The 19,422-nt window shown below is 28.3% G+C and overlaps 1 protein-coding gene across 1 annotated transcript in view; it reads right to left on the bottom strand.

The window, feature by feature from the left end:
- The window catches only part of LOC127286988 (cuticlin-4), a 105,381-nt gene extending 86,188 nt beyond the window's left edge, over positions 1-19,193 (bottom strand). Inside the window, exons 1-2 of the mRNA XM_051313666.1 lie at positions 18,877-19,193; positions 17,584-17,673 (exon numbers count right to left, since the gene is read on the bottom strand). Coding sequence (XP_051169623.1) covers positions 17,584-17,649 — 66 coding nt within the window. The 5' untranslated portion in view covers positions 17,650-17,673; positions 18,877-19,193. The remainder of the gene's footprint in view (positions 1-17,583; positions 17,674-18,876) is intronic.
- Between the last annotated feature and the right edge of the window lie 229 nt (positions 19,194-19,422).

The raw sequence follows: 19,422 nt of genomic DNA on the forward strand, positions 1-19,422 counted from the left end.
AACAGTATTTAATTCTAATACGCCCGGTAAGAAGACTTACATTAAAAAGTATTGAAAATTTTTTTTATTTTTCCATTGATATTGGTAAACATTTTATAAATGATTTTACCCATACAGAATATTATATTAATTAATTAATTGAAATACCGCTCATTTATCACATTGAATTTCTCAAAAATCGATTTTTTGACACAAAAAATCATTTTTTTAAAAAACAACTCGATGGATTTTGCTAAAAATTATTTTCCACACTATTTTTGAGCTCCTGAATCGAATGCAAGAAAAAAATTCGAAGTAAAAAAAGTTGTCATTTAAAGTTGGTTCAGGCACATCGTGTATTACAAGTACATTTGAAAAAAAAATTTTTGAAATAATTTGAGGTTTTAATAATTTATAATCATAAAACTCTTCACTTATGCATGTTAAAAATTATTGCACAGCCGTAAAGTCCTAAGAAACCTACTGCGCAGCCTTTAAAATTTTTAATTTTTACTAAACGAAGACATACATAAACATGTACAAGAAGATTTACCAAATCTGGTGCAAGAAAATATACATGAACCTGCACATCATGAATTAAAATCATTTTTATTATTATTAAATCATTTTAAATCAGCGCGCGCATTTAAAACAATTTTTCTAATCTAGTATTTATATTATAAATATTTGCAGTGTAATATATTTTTAAATTTTTTTTCAGAACAATGTATCGACTATTAAATGGACGCTCAAAAACTATTTTAATAGGGGACTTAATGTCGTTCCGTCCTGTTATGAATGTTAGATTGTCAGACAAAGTGTATGTGTCATTTAGGCATGCTGTGTAAATAAGTGTAAATAATTAGTGTATAAAATAATGCGATAAATATGAGAAAATTGTAATAATATTACTGATATCCTTATTATTATAATTAAATAAAACATTAATTGAATATTGTTTGTATTAATTTTTTTCACCCAGATACCCAATTTTGTATTCTAAATCTGAATTACTAAAAATGTTTACAAATTAGAATTTGTGACTCACCTTTTGCTTTAGAATTGGTAAAATTTTACTAATTATTAGTAACGTTTACTAACAATTAACAAAATTTTATTAATTTAAAAGCAAACAGTGAGTCACTAATTCAAATTAGTAAACATTATTTTTAATTCAAATTTAGAAAGTAATATATAATTTTACCAAATTAAATTATTCTCGTTACCAAATAGATAGGGTACATTGCTAATTAAAAAGTGTTGAATTAACTAATTATTTTGGTATACGATCAATTTCATTAGACACTGTAACTATTATGCTAGTTGTATATTCTAATGTAGTTGCTTAAGGCACCTAAGCTTAAAGGTCTTCTGCCTACTGAGATGGCCAGTGCAGCCAACTCGAAGGTACTATAACCATTATTGTAGTTATATACACTAACATAGTCGCTTGAGGCACCGAAGCTTAAAGGTCTTTTGCCTACTGAGCTGGCCGCTACAGCCATCTCCAAGTCAGCTATTAAAAATGGGTGTCACAACCAAGAAATTGGACGGCGCCCCAGTAACCAACAAAATTGGGTAGCACAACCATTTTACGCTTTGACTCAGCCAAACATTTGAAAATTATTATTCATACATTTAGATTTCCATTCCAAATTTAAGAAGTAACATAAAATTATTTGTGTTAATTATAAACTGCACATTTATAGGAACCCAGCAAACATGAATATGTAATGGTGATATATTTGTTATATAACAAGATGTAACACGTCCTGTCATGTCACAAGCTTGGAGCATGTTACAAGCAGGTTACGATAAATGTCAGCTCTGATCTGTAACAGATATGTTCCAAATACATAACACTGTTACTAGTGATTTATAACAGATATGTAACGATTATATAAATCAATTACAAATTTTTTAAATCCAGTAACAACATCTTATACACTACCGTCCGAAATTGTGCGAACTCTGCTTTTTCAACAACTATAAAACTGTTCAAATCTTCAAAAATATTAAAACTAAAATTTTTTCCTCTTTATTTTATGAAAGTTAATAAAATTCTGAAAGAAATGACACCTTGACAAAGAGAATATGTTAATTTTTCAATTAGATATCTAAGAATAACCCAATTTTCAATGTTTTTACTATTTTTTTTATTTCTCTGGCAAAAATTAATATTTTTAAACGTTCTTAGGCTCATTAAAATCGTATTTTGTTATGCAATTCAAATTATATAAAACAATTCATGTACACATTCTTCCCTAGCATATGCAAACCGTGAAAGTTGGCTCATAAAATGTCAAAAAATTTAAATTTAATTCTACAATAAAATATAATGTTTAAAAATCAAGTAAATATATCATTCTAAACTTCTCTGATTTATGTAAGTAAATTTAAGATTTATACATTATACTGATCATTTTTTGTCATATAAATATTAATCACAATTTTTTGACATTTTATGAGCCAACTTTCACGGTTTGCATACGCTAGGGAAGAATGTGTACATGAATTGTTTTATATAATTTGAATTGCATAACAAAATACGATTTCAATGAGCCTAAGAACGTTTAAAAATATTAATTTTTGCCAGAGAAATAAAAAAAATAGTAAAAACATTGAAAATTGGGTTTTTCTTAGATATCTAATTGAAAAATTAACATATTCTCTTTGTCAAGGTGTCATTTCTTTCAGAATTTTATTAACTTTAATAAAATAAAGAGGAAAAAATTTTAGTTTTAATATTTTTGAAGATTTGAACAGTTTTATAGTTGTTGAAAAAGCAGAGTTCGCACAATTTCGGACGGTAGTGTATAACACATATGTAACAAATATAGAACTTTGTTACAAAAAAATACAGTTAAAATTAATATAATAAATTAAGAGAGTGTCATATTTTATCTTAATTTGATGTTGATAATGTTAATAAAATAAAAAAATTAGTAATCCTAACATATTCTCGAAATTTTTTAACCGGATGACTACCGAGATTCGAGCTCTCGACCATCACTAGTGTAACTACACTGTAGGGCTCAACCGTACTGAGAGCTGCGCCTAGACGCGCTCGACCAAGGGAGACTATGAAGGTTTCTTAGGGAATGTTCCTTGTAACAAACACATGAAATAGATAGGTTTATTATTTTGTAAAACCATCAAACAATTTTTCAGTTGTTTATTATTTATTACAATGAGTATATTAATAACATATCATTTCTAAAATATTAATAATTTTTAACAATATAAATAATTTTTATTTGTTACTTCTTAAATATGTTAATTAAAATAAATGTAAAAATTGATAAATCTTTTAATTATTGTATTTTAGAATTTATTACCTTTTACTTTTTTATTTGAAAGAAAATAAATCTTTGCTTCAGTATCAAGCCCGTGTAGAAAATAAAAACTGGTCCTAGCTTGGTCCTATCTATTTTGCCCTATTATTAACTAGGTCCAAGTTTGGCATTCTAGCTTGGTCCTACAGTGGTTTGTGATGCGATTTTAGCCTGGTTCTAACTTGGGTGCCTAGTAAAGACCAGTTTTAATAATAAATAATTAAAAAAATTAATTTTAACCTCAAATCGAATATAAAGCCAGATAGATTTGATGTAAAATTATTAATTCAACAATTATTTAAACAATTTATTGTTGTTATTTATTAACTTTTTTGTAGTGCACCTAGAAAGATGCAACTTTTTCCTAATTTTACAATTAATCATGTTTATATTATTCTACTTGATAAATTACAAAATTAAGAAAAAACTGCATCTTTCTAGGTGTACTACAAAAAAAGTTAATTAATAACTATTATAACTTTATATTTTGTTTGATAAATTTCAAAAATAGAACAAAACACTGCATTTTTGTATAAAAATTATTAAAAATGTTAATAAATAAAAATAATTATTTGTTTAAACAATTTTACATAATAGTTGTTGCAAATTTAATTCTATATTTTATTTTATTTATAACCTTTAAATTAATAACTACTAACAGAAGGTAACAAATTTATAAAATTGTGCTACTGTCTATGTGTATTTAAAAAAGTTATAAATTATGAACAATGAATTGTTTAAACAAATAAAAATTCAACAAAATATTTTTGAAATATATTATTTGGCAATATATACAATAAATAAATAAATTAACAAATATAACTATGGAAAAAATTATCAATTAATTAAATAAGTATTATCTGGGAATATTTTACAAATCCTAAATTCAATCACTTTTTTCATAAAAAATTTTCTAACACTTAACTAGATGTTCTAGCTAAGTCTAAGTTAGGACCAGTCTGGAATATATAAACGGGGGCTGCCAAGGTAGGATCAATGTTGGGCCAACAATGAGTTTAGGCATACCTTTGTTATTTCTACACGGTAGTGGACAATACATATAAATTTCCATTTTCTCCAAAAAAGTAATTAAGTAACAATATTGAAACAGAAAATTTTTTTAAAATTTAAATAAATATAAATTATAAAAATGTATGGGAGAGTAGTCAGGGTTGGACAGTGGTCAGGGTTGAGCCATCGCGTTTATTTTGTTTTATCACACTAGATCCATCTGTCTTTGTATGTAAGGATTTGTTAGCAATGTCAATGTACTTTTCACATACGTTGCAGTGAAGTGTGCGAACAATAAAGACGTATTATGCGAGTCAGTGCTGTACGCTCAACAAAAAACTTTTTTCCCAAGAAGCACGTAATATAACCTCAATATCAAGGTAATATTACATGTAAGATTCGTAATATAACGTTGTAATATTACAGAAATCTTACAGTGATCTTAAAATGTCCGCCTCAAGGTAATATTACCGGTAATGTTACTGTAATATTAAGGTAATATTACAGTAATATTGCAGTAATATTATACCGTAATATTAAGGTAATATTACAAGAGAATATTACAGTAATATTATGGGAACATTTCTTTACGAAAAAAATCTACCCATCCGGGGAATCGAACCCCGAACTCAAAGCACACGAGTCCAGAGTTTTACCAACAAGCCAAATTGACTTATAATATATTTACGTTTTTTATGCTTTATGAATAACTCAAATCAGTCTGTAATATTACCGTTAATATTACAGTAATATTCCCGGTAATATTACCTTGAGGCGGACATTTTAAGATCACTGTAAGATTACTGTAATATTACATCAGCGTTATATTACGAATCTCACGTGTAATATTACCTTGATATTGAGGATATATTACGTGCTTCTTGGGTTCTTGTTTCAAAAGAAGACAATTAAGTGCATAAAAAATATGCCAAAGGCAAAGTAACTTGACGAAACTTGTTCATTAAGATATGAAAATGTGGAATGTAATATGGTGTTTGGATCACGCGCTTATTTTTGTGTGTGATATGACGCTAAACAACGCGTGAGTCAGGGTTGAGCCACCCAAAAATTTTGCAATTATGAAGGGTTCCTGCAATGGAAATTTATTTGTCGACTTTTTGTTAAACTCATACGTATTTTTAGTAAATTGACTACTAAAGTGGGGAAAAAACGAGAAAAAGACAAAATTTCTTATTTAATAGAAGTCTCTTTAACAATATATGACCTCTTTTTTTCAATATTTAGTAGTCAAGTTAAGAAAAATTCGACGTGGACAGTGTCGTAACTAAAAAAGGTTAAGTGACGCCCCGACTTAATCGCAACAATTATTAATTAACTTTTAATTTAATCATAAATAATATAAATGAGGCTTTACTTTAGGTTATTTTTCTTTTTCTGTGTTTAAAATTTCACAATCCGGTTAGATTATACATGGAAAATATTTTTTTTTATGAAGTTAAGGGCGCTTAAAACATACAGTACTTTCCTGAGCACATGTGAGCTTGTCTATGAAACCCCCCCCAAAAAAAAAAAATATCATGTCATGTACTTCTCTTATATCCAAGCTTATAATTCTTTTAATTATTGAGAATCAGTTTCAAGTGAACACTATTTTTGTTGTTTTTTGTAAAGTTGAAGTGTAATTGTGTTACTTCGTGTCAGTAGAAGTGAGGTTAGGTGCGATACAATATTTATACAACAAAGTTATTAATCAAGACAAGACAGCGGAAACACCAAGGCGAAGGAACAAGTTCTCATTAGATCACGGAAGTTAAGCAACGTTGGACGCGATTCCCTACTGAAAATCCCTGTATAAGATCTTGTACAATTTCCTGTACAGGATCAGCAACTGAACTTGTAGAAGTTATGAAAAAAAGACAAGTAGAGAAAATTGGTCAGTAGATGAGAGCATGAAAAATGCGGTAGGCGAAAAATGGGTTTCAACCTAGCAGCGAGAATAGTTTCTGTTCCTCAAATCACTTTTGGAAAGAAAGGCGAAGATGCAATCTTTACTTTCGAAGTTTGCAAGCAATAATAGAAAGATTTTTTTGTAAACCCCAGCTTGCTTTTTAGGGTATCCCATCTTACCCGCAGGGAAGGACAAGATGAATATATTTCACTTTTCTATACGGAAGACTGAGTCCCAAATATGATTATTGTAATAAATAATAAAACATACATATAATAATGTTAGTTTTATTGAGGTTTGAACGTTAAGTATCCAAATTTCCCCTTTTTCCTCTAGTACAATAATTTGAGTTATTCCTGCTAAGGATATCTAGTTACTACTAAAGATGGTACATCGCTAGATGACTATAATTATAATAAAAATTAAGCCATTGAGGCCTCTTTTTCTGTGACCCTTCCAAAAAAGTAGGTTTGCGGTTGTCAGGATAAGGCAAGACATAATCATCTAAAATTAAAAAACTAAATTTTTTCTGTTAGTATAACTCAAAAAATCGTGCTTAAACGAAGGAAAAAAATTAAAATTTGAATTTTTGGCGAAGTTCTTTTGAAAAAATTCTATTTTTGGTTCAAATATTTACAACTTTTTGGCATGTAAAATTAGTTATGATTGAAAGAAAAAAATCCTTCTTTCAAGCACGAGACAATGTTATTTTGAAGAAATATGTCAAATATAAACAAAATCAGTTCATAAATTTTCAAGAAATCGTGACAACCAACTTCAAAAAAAGCCTTTCGAAAAAAACGCGATTAAAGTTTTAAAATGAAATAACACGCAGAAAAAATTTTTTGTTTCAAACTAGTTTCAACTAGTTGTCTTTAGGAAGTGTGAACAAGCAAGAAAGAAGCGCGTCGGACGTGGACGCTGCTTAAGGAGCTGTGTCCAGTTTACCTGCGACGCGCCAGGCTGACGTACCACGCGGAGGGAACTTCCGAAGGCTGTATCTCTTATAATGTTACTCCAATCGATTTGGAATTTTATGACAATATTCTGGACATATTGAACTATTTTTAAGCAAAATAAAAAAATTCAAAAGTTAAAACCCACTTAACCCTTTAATATTTAATTAAATTCATAACCTTTTTTATTCGCAAACCTTGCCACAGTGAATCTGAATCAAGTTTAACCCAAAAGTTCGGCACCTCGCAGTTTTTTATTAATATCGTTTCAATGATGTGTATGAAGACTATTTCAAAAAATTTTACACTTATGTTAAACTAATTTATTTCTTATTAAGAAACTGTAAAAAAATAAGGCAGAAAGTAGAGATAAATACGAGGATAAATATTTAATGTTGAAAAATTGTGTATAAATAAATGCAAAACTGTAATTTTATTAAATAATATATGGGGCATTATCAATTTAAAATTATATCCCTAGTAAACAATTGACAATATAAGACAATTTTTAAATAATTATTTCTCCTATTTAATTGAATCATATTACTTTTGTAATGAATAGTTTCGAAAGAAAAATTTCTAAACTTTATTATTATAAAATAATTTTTTTTTTTAAATATTTAATTTAGGTTCAGAGGTTGAAATTTGTCAGATTTGAGTACCACCTTTTGAATAAATAGGCATTTGTTTTTACGATCTCTACACTGACAAGAAAACTGGAGGTTTAAAGTGAACATTTTGAGGGATAAAGAGTTCCCACAGTTTGCACGTTATGTAACTGTTCTAGAACAAAAACTGTAACTTGTTATAGAACAACTGTTACAATTTTGTTATAGAACAGTTCTGGAACTATGTTCTAGACCTGTTCTGCAACAGTTGTTCTGCCTCTGTTTTATAAGGAAGATGTAACATTTGTTCTTAATTAGTTCTAGAATTTTTAAGTAACGCTGTTACTGCAGCGTTCTAGAACAGCCCTGTTGAAAATTCCTATGTGAGAACACATATGGGATCCCATCCAGGATCTCTTGTGAGTTCTTATGTGGGTTCCCATACAGGTTCACACATAAGATCCTGTATGAAAAGGTTCCTGGGATGAACTTGCGTGAGATCAAGCGCACGATCTTATGTCTCTGTAAAAGCAATAACACAGGATCCCATGAGGTTTCCTGTGTAGGTTCCTATATGAACAACACGATAAATAGGAACACACATGGGATCTTATCCGAGATCTTGTATGAGTTCTTACATAGGTTCTCACATAGGTTCTCACATATAAGAAGATTAATAGCAGCTTAATAAGATTTGATATAAAATCTTATTAAGCTGCTATTAATCTTCTTATATGTGAGAACCTATGTAAGAACTCATACAAGATCTCGGATAAGATCCCATGTGTGTTCCTATTTATCGTGTTGTTCATATAGGAACCTACACAGGAAACCTCATGGGATCCTGTGTTATTGCTTTTACAGAGACATAAGATCGTGCGCTTGATCTCACGCAAGTTCATCCCAGGAACCTTTTCATACAGGATCTTATGTGTGAACCTGTATGGGAACCCACATAAGAACTCACAAGAGATCCTGGATGGGATCCCATATGTGTTCTCACATAGGAATTTTCAACAGGGAGTGTTACAAAAATGTAACATAATAGATCTATTACTGATGTATTTTAGATTTGTTCTCTAACTGTTCTGAAACAAATATGTAACGAAAAGCTGTTTTATAAATGTGGTGCTACTATAGTGGCTCAAGACTATGAAAAATAGAAATCTATAAAAATATTTAAAAAATCATTTCCGTAAAATATTACCTTTATATCACTGGGAGAAAACTCCCAATATCACTGAGATATCATCATGAAGCGGACATTTTGATCTCCATTATATATCACAGGAATATTCCAAAAAATATTCCAATGATATTTATGTGACATACCGTGCTATTTGGGCACGGTTACTTTTTTTAAGTCAGGGAAATATTACTCAAGTAAATTACAAATTACAATTTTACTTTTACTCAACTGATACAAAAAAAGTTCTGTAATTCTAGAATATTGTTATAGATCGGTTACAGAATTGCTATAGAATTAAAATTTGTAAAACATTATTTTGTTATCATATTGTTTCAAATTTGTACTAGAACAATGATCTAGAACATTGTTCTAGAATTGTTACAGATCCTGTTACTGTTTTGTGCCCCCAGGGGGACGACATTTTTACTGACCTGTTTCTCACCAGTTCTAGAACTTGTTCTTTTTTGTTATAGAACAGTTACAGAACTGTTCTGTAACTTTGGACACTGGGTTTATATTTGAGAGTTATTACTTGAACATATACAAGACAATGTACAAGTTAATTAATGAACATGTACAAGAACTTGTTCATATTCTTGTACAAGTTTTTTCAGCCGGGAAGTTTGAAATTCTTAGCTAATCTTCTTCTTAATAATTAAAATCTTTAAACTTTGTCTTCGATTTTAGGTTAAAATTGCTAAGCAAAGAATAATCATATTTTAAGATATTAAAAATATTTTAAATAAATGTTTAATACATATTTTTATATTATTTTTTAATTATATTTTAATGCTTCTAAATTATTTTAAAAATTAAAAAAATATAATATTGTCATCTTTGAAGCTTTTCATCTCCGAAGCCTTTTCGATGCATGTAGAAATATTTCTTTGGTTTTTTATATTTATATGAGGCATTTTACGTGTGATATCCTGAGTTAAAAAATTGATTTCTCGAAAAAAGGTGAAACTTGGGGAAATTGTTGTCCTACCTAATAGTAAAATATCCCCAAAAAAATTTTTGACATTTTTGGGGAGATAGAGGGGGTCAATTTTATTAGTTTTCCCTGACACCGCCTATTTGAATTTTTTCTGTCTATAAATGCAATTAAAAAATTTTGGCAGGTATGTTTTTTGAAGGTTTTTTCATGCCCTTTCCAATGGTGAATTTCGTTTTTTAAAATTTTTAAATTTTGACCTTGATTTTCTATACTTAAACATAAATTTGCTATTTTCACTCAAATCGGTCCGATTTTTTTAAAATAAATAATTGCAAATGAAAGCTGAGGTTTTTTGCGATCTGTATATAAATTTTCAGAATGCCGATTTGTTTTGTTCTCGAGATATTAAATATGTGTTTATTCATGGTAACTAAAAAAAATCGGACAAGTACGAGTTACACTCGCACTGAAATCGAGGCTTCCGTACTCGAAGCGAACTTATTTGGTATAAAAACAAATGTTTAAAAAATATGTGTTGTATGTTAAATAATATATGTGATACAGAAAGGAACAATTTTTAAAAAAAAATTTAAGAAAATTATTCCTCCTTTGGTATAAAAACAAAAAAAATTCTAGACATGTGTTGTATTTCAAATAATATAAGTGATACGAAGAGGAACAATTTTCTTAAATTTTACAAAATTGTTCCTCTTCGTATCACTTATATTATTTGAAATACAACACATATCTAGAATTTTTTTTGTTTTTATACCAAAGGAGGAATAATTTTCTTAATTTTTTTTTTTAAAATTGTTCCTTTCTGTATCACATATATTATTTAACATACAACACATATTTTTTAAACATTTGTTTTTATACCAAATAAATTCGCTTCGAGTACGGAAGCCTCGATTTCAGTGCGAGTGTAACTCGCACTTGTCCGATTTTTTTCGTTTTTTGCAGAAAAATACATTTTTTAATTAAATTTATCATTTTTCTTCAAAAATTTGATAAAAATTGATCATCAACTCCAATTGCGCTTACATTTTTTCCCTGTATTTTTCACGCAAAAATACTGTTTTACAGCAAATATGAACAGTTTGGGTTGAATATTATGTGCGCTAGGGAGAATAAATCATTTTTTTCGAAATTTTTGATTTTTCCTTGACAACGCTATGTAAATTGATCCGAATCAAGTTCGCTATATTTTTCCTGTAATTTTCACGTAAAAATACGTAAGTGTACCAAATTTGAGCTCTTTATGTCAAAAGATGTGGCTGCTAGGGGGGGGGTACATAGTCATTTTTAGGTATTTTTCGTAAAAATTCATGGTTTTTCCTTGACAACGCTATGATAATCAACTCCAATCATACTCGCTATATTTTTTTTGTAATCTACACGTAAAAATACGTTAAAATATATAAATTTAAATCCCTTTAAATAAAATTTTGTTCGTTTTTGGTGGAAAAATACATTTTTTTCCTAAAATTGTCATTTTTTTTTGAAAAACTTGATAAAAAGTTAATCATCAACTCTAATCGTGATCGGTTTTTTTTCCTGTATTTTTCCCGTAAAAATACATTTGTATACTAAATATGAATTGTCTGGGTTGAATATTGTTTGCGCTAGGGAGAAAAAATCATTTTTTTTTTAAATTTTTGATTTTTCCTTGACAGCGCTATGTAAATTGATCCGAATCAAGTTTGCTATATTTTTCCTGTAATTTTCACGTTAAAATACGTAAGTGTGCCAAATTTGAGCTCTTTATGTCAAAAGATGTGGCTGCTAGAGGGGGGGTACATAGTCATTTTTAGGCATTTTTCGTAAAAATTCATGGTTTTTCCTTGACAACGCTATGATAATCAATTCCTATCAGGTTCGCTATATTTTTCCTGTAATCTACACGCGAAAATACATATGTGTACCAAATTTCAGCCCTCTAGATAAATTGAGTGATCTTGAGTTTTCCCTTAAAGTTTATAATCAAAATCTGTCATGGCTGCGCAGTAGTTTTCTATGGCTTATATAGCTGCGCAGTTGTTTGTCGCATGTATGAACAAAGAGTCTTTTTGACCAATGTTAAAAATTTCCACAAATTTTGCAGAAATAAAAGAATGAACACAAGATTATGTACATGAACTTGCGCACGATCTTATACAAGTACACGAGCCTGGACTTGAGAACTTGATTTCTTTCGTTACCATGAATAAACATATGCATGTTCTTGTACATATTCTTCTACATGTTCTTGTACAAGATCGTTGTTCCAATTTTTTTTACTTGTTCACTTGCTGTTCTTGTACATGACCTAGTGAATTTATAAAACAAATAAAAATCAACAATGCTTTGAGAACTATTTTTTTGTATTAAATTGATTTCAAAACATAAGTCAATAAATGTGCAATAGCTTCTGCATTTTTAAGAATTAATTTTGCCCTTTCAGGAGAATCACCAATATAAGTTTCAGGATTAATAAGAAAGAGATTTTGAGAAATATCTTAGTCTGAAAGCGAAATTTCAGTTAATCTAAAATTTTGAATGAACTTTGAATAAGCATATCTACGGAACGGAAAGAGGTAAAGTAATTTTTTTTCATAGTTTTTCAGGAAATTTTACGCACTACATGACTACATTATCCTTTCAGATTATATTAATGTAAAATTCCTCATAGCGGAGAATTAAAAAAAACCACTAAAAAAACACTTTTTATACAAATCAACCATTTTAGGATTTTTGTGTTTTGAAATGTGTTGCCTACACAAAAATGTATTCTTTAAGTACAAAATACGTATTTTATAGCGAAAACTACAAATTACAAATCATAATTTTACTTTTATTAAAACTGATACAAAAAAAGTTCTGTAATTCTAGAATATTGTTATATTTTGTTATCAAATTGTTACATATTTGTTCTAGAACAATTATCTAGAACATTGTTCTAGAATTGTTACAGATCTTGTTACAGTTTTGTGCCCCAGGGGGACGACATTTTTACTGACCTGTTCCTTACCAGTTCTAGAACTTGTTCTTTTTTGTTATAGAACAGTTACAGAACTTTTCTGTAACTTTGCACACTGGGACATGAATTTCTCAATGACGTTAATGACAAAAAATAGGTTAAACGATGTTGATTAACCAAAATTAAGATAAATATGGCCCCTCTGATGACACAATTTTGACCCCTATGTTAAAATTTTTCCCGAACTAGTCCTGATAGGAACAACGTTTCAATTATTCGCGACCTAACGCATTAAACTATACGACACCAATAACTCATTAAAAAATAAATACTTTTGAGAGCGAGAACCTAGGTTGGTAGAGCTCTACCTAAGTCGAGAAATAAAAAAAGTGAAATGTTTTTATACTGTGTTACAGAATTCCATAAAGCATAAGAAAGAACATTAGGGTCGACCTAATTATAGGAGACCGGGTACCTGAATCTTAGAAAAAAAGAAATTTGTTATTCAGTGATTTTAAACTAACCTGAGATGAAATTTAATAATCCTAATGATAGTACAAAATAAAATCAACCTTATAATCTCCGTAAAACATAAATTTAAATTATCTGGGAAAATATTAAAAGAGAAGAGCAAAACGTGGAATTTATAATCTGTGTTATCTGAAGCATCGATAATCAAACACAAAAGAAAGAGACTCATAAATTGAAAAGATTCTATTCTAAATCCGAAAATTTTAAAGACACGGTGTAATCTCAGCTGCCTGCGCAGTCATCAATTAAAGTTAGACAAAAAGAAAATATGTAGGTTTCTCTTACTTTTCCATCTTACTTCAGTAAACCTTGCCTGCCAGCAGAGGTGTCTAAAATATAGAGGCAATTATTTTATTTATTATATACTCATTCATTATCACTTTTTTATGGCAACAATGGTAAATCTTCCTTCTTATACAGGGGGAATTATTGGTGAAACATCCCAATTCGAAATTAACACTTACGTGAATTTTTCTCCTATAGAAAAGTAAAAAAAACTTCTAAAATATACTCTCTAAATCTGAATAAGTGAAATTTCACTTAAAATGTGTCAAAAGTCTTCCACGTAGAACAATAAGTGTATATGCACTTAAAAATAAGTGAAACTTCACTTATTTTTGAGTGAAAACCACTTATTTAAAAGTGCATATACACTTATTTTTCTACGTGGAAGACTTTTGACACATTTTAAGTGAAATTTCACTTATTCAGATTTAGAGAGTAAGCTCATTAACCACTTCAGCGGAAGGATATTATATTAAAATATAATTTTTTAACTAATAATTCCTATAAAAATTAATTTTTGTCACGAATATTTTTCTTTAAAATATACTTTTTTAAACCAATAATTCCTTTAAAAATTGATTAATTACTTTATTTATTTATTTCACCAATATATGTTCACCAATATTTCACCAATATATAACACAGTTTTATAGAACATTTGTTACAAGCTGGTTATTAATCTGTTATATAACCTCTTTGTAACAGAATTCTAGAATATTGTTATATTATGTTATATTATTATTATGTTATTATATTATACACGGAAAAAATTAATTCAGTATATTTTACAAAACTGTGACGGAGTAGCGGATACAGCTCTTTACGAAACAGAGTTTTGTAAAATGTGATGGATATTTTCGGATAAACTACAGAAATTTCATTGTTTATGCTGAATATTTCTGAAGTTTATCCTGAATATTTAGTGACATTTACAACACTCAGTTTCGTAAAGAGCTGTATCCGCTACTCCGTGATAGTTCTGTAAAATCTACTGAATTAATTTTTTCCGTGTATTATTATTATTATATTATTATTATTATTATTATTATTATTATATTATTATTATATTATTATTATTATATTATTATTATTATGTTATATTATTGTTATATTATGCGAACTTCACAGTTTTGTAACAATGTAATGTAACATTTCTGTAACACAATCATCACAAATGATCTGTAACTGACGTTCCAACGTAGTTCTAGAACTGTGTCCGAAAAATGTTATGTAGCTGTTCTAAAATTTTGTTGCAGATTAGTTCTAGATGACATTTGTATCTACAAATCGGAACAATTCTGCAACAGTGTTACATAATATTTCTATAACACCTTAACTATTTTCTATGGAATTAATAAATAAATAGTTCATTTTACTTAAGTATGTAGTTAAATTTAAAAAACTCTAAAATTTTTATATATCACATAGTCTTATTGTTTTTTCTTTATATAAGAAATACAGTTTTAAATCCTCCTCAGTCGCAAGTTATAGTTGAAATTTGACACTGTTCTAACAATGTTTATTTTAGAGTTTCCTTTTTCTATTACATCAAGTTTTAATGTTTTTATTAAGAATAAAAATATTTTGCATGTATTTTTAGGTAATAATCTTGCGGTAATGGTTATGTACCATTTTATAGTTGTTACAAAACAGTTCTAGAACAGTTACAAATACATTTGTAACTATATTCCAGATCTGTTACAGAATCTTACATATCCGCTAAGTACGACATTTTGCGTAACCAGTGACTCACAGGTTCTTAACCAGTTACAGAACATGTTCTCAAGAAATTTGTAACAGTTCTATAACTAACCTGTAACAGTGTTTGCTGGGTGGTTCCGGAATTTTTACATATAATTCAGGAATATCTACTAATTACTGTTTTTTGCACAAATCCTCGTTTTCGGAACGATTTCGGGAATTCCTACGTAACTTTTTTTCCGTGTGTGTATGAAAAATAAAAGCATAACTGACATTTTTGTCTCAAAGTCAATTTTTTTCCTTTTTTAACTGTCTTAATAAAAATTAGGATCTTTTAAAGTTTTTGAGATACCTAATAAAAATTAATCCCTCGAGCACGCTATAATCGCGCACAAGCTTGTCACGGCAGGCAACACTCCTTACATATAAGCACACCAATATGCCTGAAACTTTGTGGTGGAGGGTAATTAATTGTTAATTTCTGAGAAACTTTAAAAGATCCCACAATAAGAATTAGATACATATTTAGAAGAAAATCTGTCAAACTTACCATGGAGATAGTTAACAAAAATTTTGATTTTGAGATATGTGCAAATTAAAACATTAACCTTAATTTTCAAAGTCAAATTTTATTTTTTTTAAATACTTTCATCACCAGCGAATAGCCCGTATAAAAATATCTCGTTAAAATATGTTATCAACTTCAATAATATTTTTTATTTAGACTTCCACTAACCATGACAACATTTTGACAATGTTTCATGTTTCAATTAAATTCGATAACTTTAAATTTTTTATTTTAATTTTTATATTAATTAATTAATTTTAATAAAAAGATACCAATTGAAAGCTGACGTAATTCCGCATCCAACGAGCCCTGTATGGACTATTTTGGATTAGAGGATTTTTTATAAACAATTGCCATGTTAGCCAATTGTTTATTAACAATCCACTAACCCAAAGTACTTCATATAAGGCTCGTTCGATGCAGAATTACGTTAGCTTTCAATTTGTAGCTTCAGAATTGCAATAAGTTTATTTATTTCTAAAATAGGTATTTCATTTTTTATTAACATTAATTAGTTAATTAATATCTCGAAAATAACAAAAAAGGACATCTCAATATTTTTTGTGGTGAAAATATACATTTTTAGCTTTCAAAAAAAATAAATAAAAAAAATAAAAAGGACCGAACTTAAAAAAAAATTCGAAAAAATGTTTAATTTTCAAAAAAAGGGTCAAAATTTGAATTTTTTAAAAAAAGTTTTGCATCATTCGAAAGAGCAGGAAAAAACCTTTCGAAAACATTTGGGACAAATTTTTCTTTTTCTTCCTGTTTAAAAGTTACAAGTCTAAAAAATTCACTGTTTAAATTTTTCAAAAAATTTGAACCACCTCCCTCTCCGACAGTTTTTGAAAAAACCGAACAATACTTCGTGGTTAAATTACTCACCCCTAGGGCTAAACTATGTGCAAGTTACAGCCCGATCCGATCAACTTTTTTTTCACTTAGTTCGCTACAGGAATTTTACCCCATAAATATCTTATAATATTTTCCAAAGTTTTATTTATTGTTTACTTATTACAACAAAGTTAAAATAAATTGATAAATTAATTAAAATTTTAACTTATGTCGATTAGATATTTTAAACCGCTATGTGATAAGTGCTCACATAAGTTTTACCAGGATATTTTACTGGGTTATAACACAAGAATGAATATTCAACTTTCGATGGTCTCATTTCAAAATTACATATTCCAACATATCAAGGTCTTCTATACAGTGGAATTCATCACTGATTCACAGCAAGTTTTTCTCATGACCCAGTTGTGTCAAGTTTTCAGTATTCTATTTTTTATTTTCTGAATCCAACAACTTTCTCCAGGATCTTCTTTGACATACAACTCTTTAATAAATGTTACTTCTAAACAATTTAACTCATTTCATTTTTATTATTATATTGATTCTATTATTAATATTATACGTTTTATAAATTACGCCAAATAAATGTTTAAATCATCTAAGTAGTGGTTTAATTTTCAAAATAAATTTGTTTATTATTAGAACGTAACGCTTTCAAATTCAACCTCGACTTCCGGGTATAAAACACTAGAAACTAATTTATATCATACACGGATGCAAAATAAGAGGTCGTGTAAAGAGTGTTAAGTATTGTACTCACTAACAAAAAGAAGGACAGTGAAACTAATAGAACCTTCTCCCGCATACTCGATCGCGTCTTATCCATCGTCTATAATTTGAACACGTGCTGCTGCAATTAAAAAAATTACACAATGAAAATGAAATTTTAATAATTTTTGAATCTTTTCAGAATTGTATCACTAAACGAATGTTCAATCAGTTGTTAAAATGTGGATGTTACTTAAAAAGTCAAAATGGAAATATTATTATTATTATTATTATTATTATTATTATTATTATTATTATATGTAAATATAATATGTAATTAACATCACCTCACCGAAAAAAATTTTCTTTGATATTAAGAATATACTCTTGGCACCTATTTAAGGATATTTAAATGCAATATATCTCAAAATTTAGAATGTATTCTTATTTTAAGAATAGTATAGATGTAATTTAAGAACAATTTACATTCCAATATTCTAAAAAAACTGTCAAGAATATATTCTTAATTTCACATTAATTTTTCAACTTTCACATACCGATATTGAGTCAGTGGTACACTCATAGGTGATTCAGATTTAGAAAGTACTCTCTTAATTTAAATCAATGGAATCTCACTTGTAAATCATTAAAAAGTCGGTCACTAAATATTAGGTAGTGAAATATGACAAAAAATCAGGAAATTCCAACTAATTGAAACTGTTAAATTCAATTCAGGAACAATCGTTAAATTGGATTTGATAGGTACGAAAAATATAAATATAAAATTCATAAATTGGAGTATTTCGTAATATTGCAAGATAATATTTAGAATTTATTTAGAGTATGAGAATTTAATCAATATATTTAACAAATTACTTTCAACATATAGGTTTGACAATTTTTATAAATTTTAATTTTAGAAAAAGAATTATAGTGAGATCAATTTGTTGAAATTAAGGGTATATGAAGTTTATTTTTATTTAATCGAAATAAAACAATAGCACAAATAATACAATGTTATTCATAGAATTTTTCATTTTATCTATTAGCAGTATAAATTTCTACCAGTTTAGATGTAGAGCGTATAAGAAGTGAAAGCGCACAGTATAAGAAAAAGTAGGAAATATTATTTCTAGTGCACTATATTGTTTAAACAGAATTTTTATTTTTTTAAAAGAAAAATTTATTTTAATAGAAATTTTATAGATTAATTTAAAAAATTGCAGCTGATTGATAATAATGTTATATTATAAATAAATGTATAATATTTTGTAGCACTATATCGAAATATCCAATAATATATTGTACACACAGAAAGTCACTTTCTCAAACTAGCACTCTTTACCTTTTTTCACTTAACAGAAGATTTAAATTAATTTTGATTCTCTTTCGAATTATGATAAAGTATTAAATAAATGATCACTATGTTTGATAATTTCAACAAAATTCAGTCCCGCATCATCAAAATAAAAAAAATTTTAGTCAGTGACTTTACAATAAAGTAACTTTTGAGACCGACGAAGACTGACTGGATAAGCAAGAGGAACTCGTTTCCGCTTCGACTCACGTCCTAGTAACCTACTAACGATCACTTTAGTTCAATTCACCCCACCATTTACTCGCAAGGCCCCGTGCTCCTGTTCCTGGACCCCTTTTCTGTGTTGTCTTCCCTTCCTCCACAAACGCATTTCACAACAACGTGGTCTCACACCTGGAAACAGGTGATACACAAGTATGATTGTCTGAATGAGAATAAGAAACTTGTTAGTAAAAGGAAGTAAGAGAAAGAACTTATATTTTTCTAAGTCTATAAAGTAAGGAATAAACAACACTTGACATTCCTGAACTGTCCCAGTCAAAAAATTGTATTAACTTTAGAAAATTGTTGCAC

This window comes from Leptopilina boulardi, unplaced genomic scaffold (assembly GCF_019393585.1).
Source record: "Leptopilina boulardi isolate dan_hultmark-lab unplaced genomic scaffold, ZJU_Lbou_2.1 LbouV2_122, whole genome shotgun sequence".
NCBI classification, from domain to species: Eukaryota; Metazoa; Arthropoda; class Insecta; order Hymenoptera; family Figitidae; genus Leptopilina; species Leptopilina boulardi.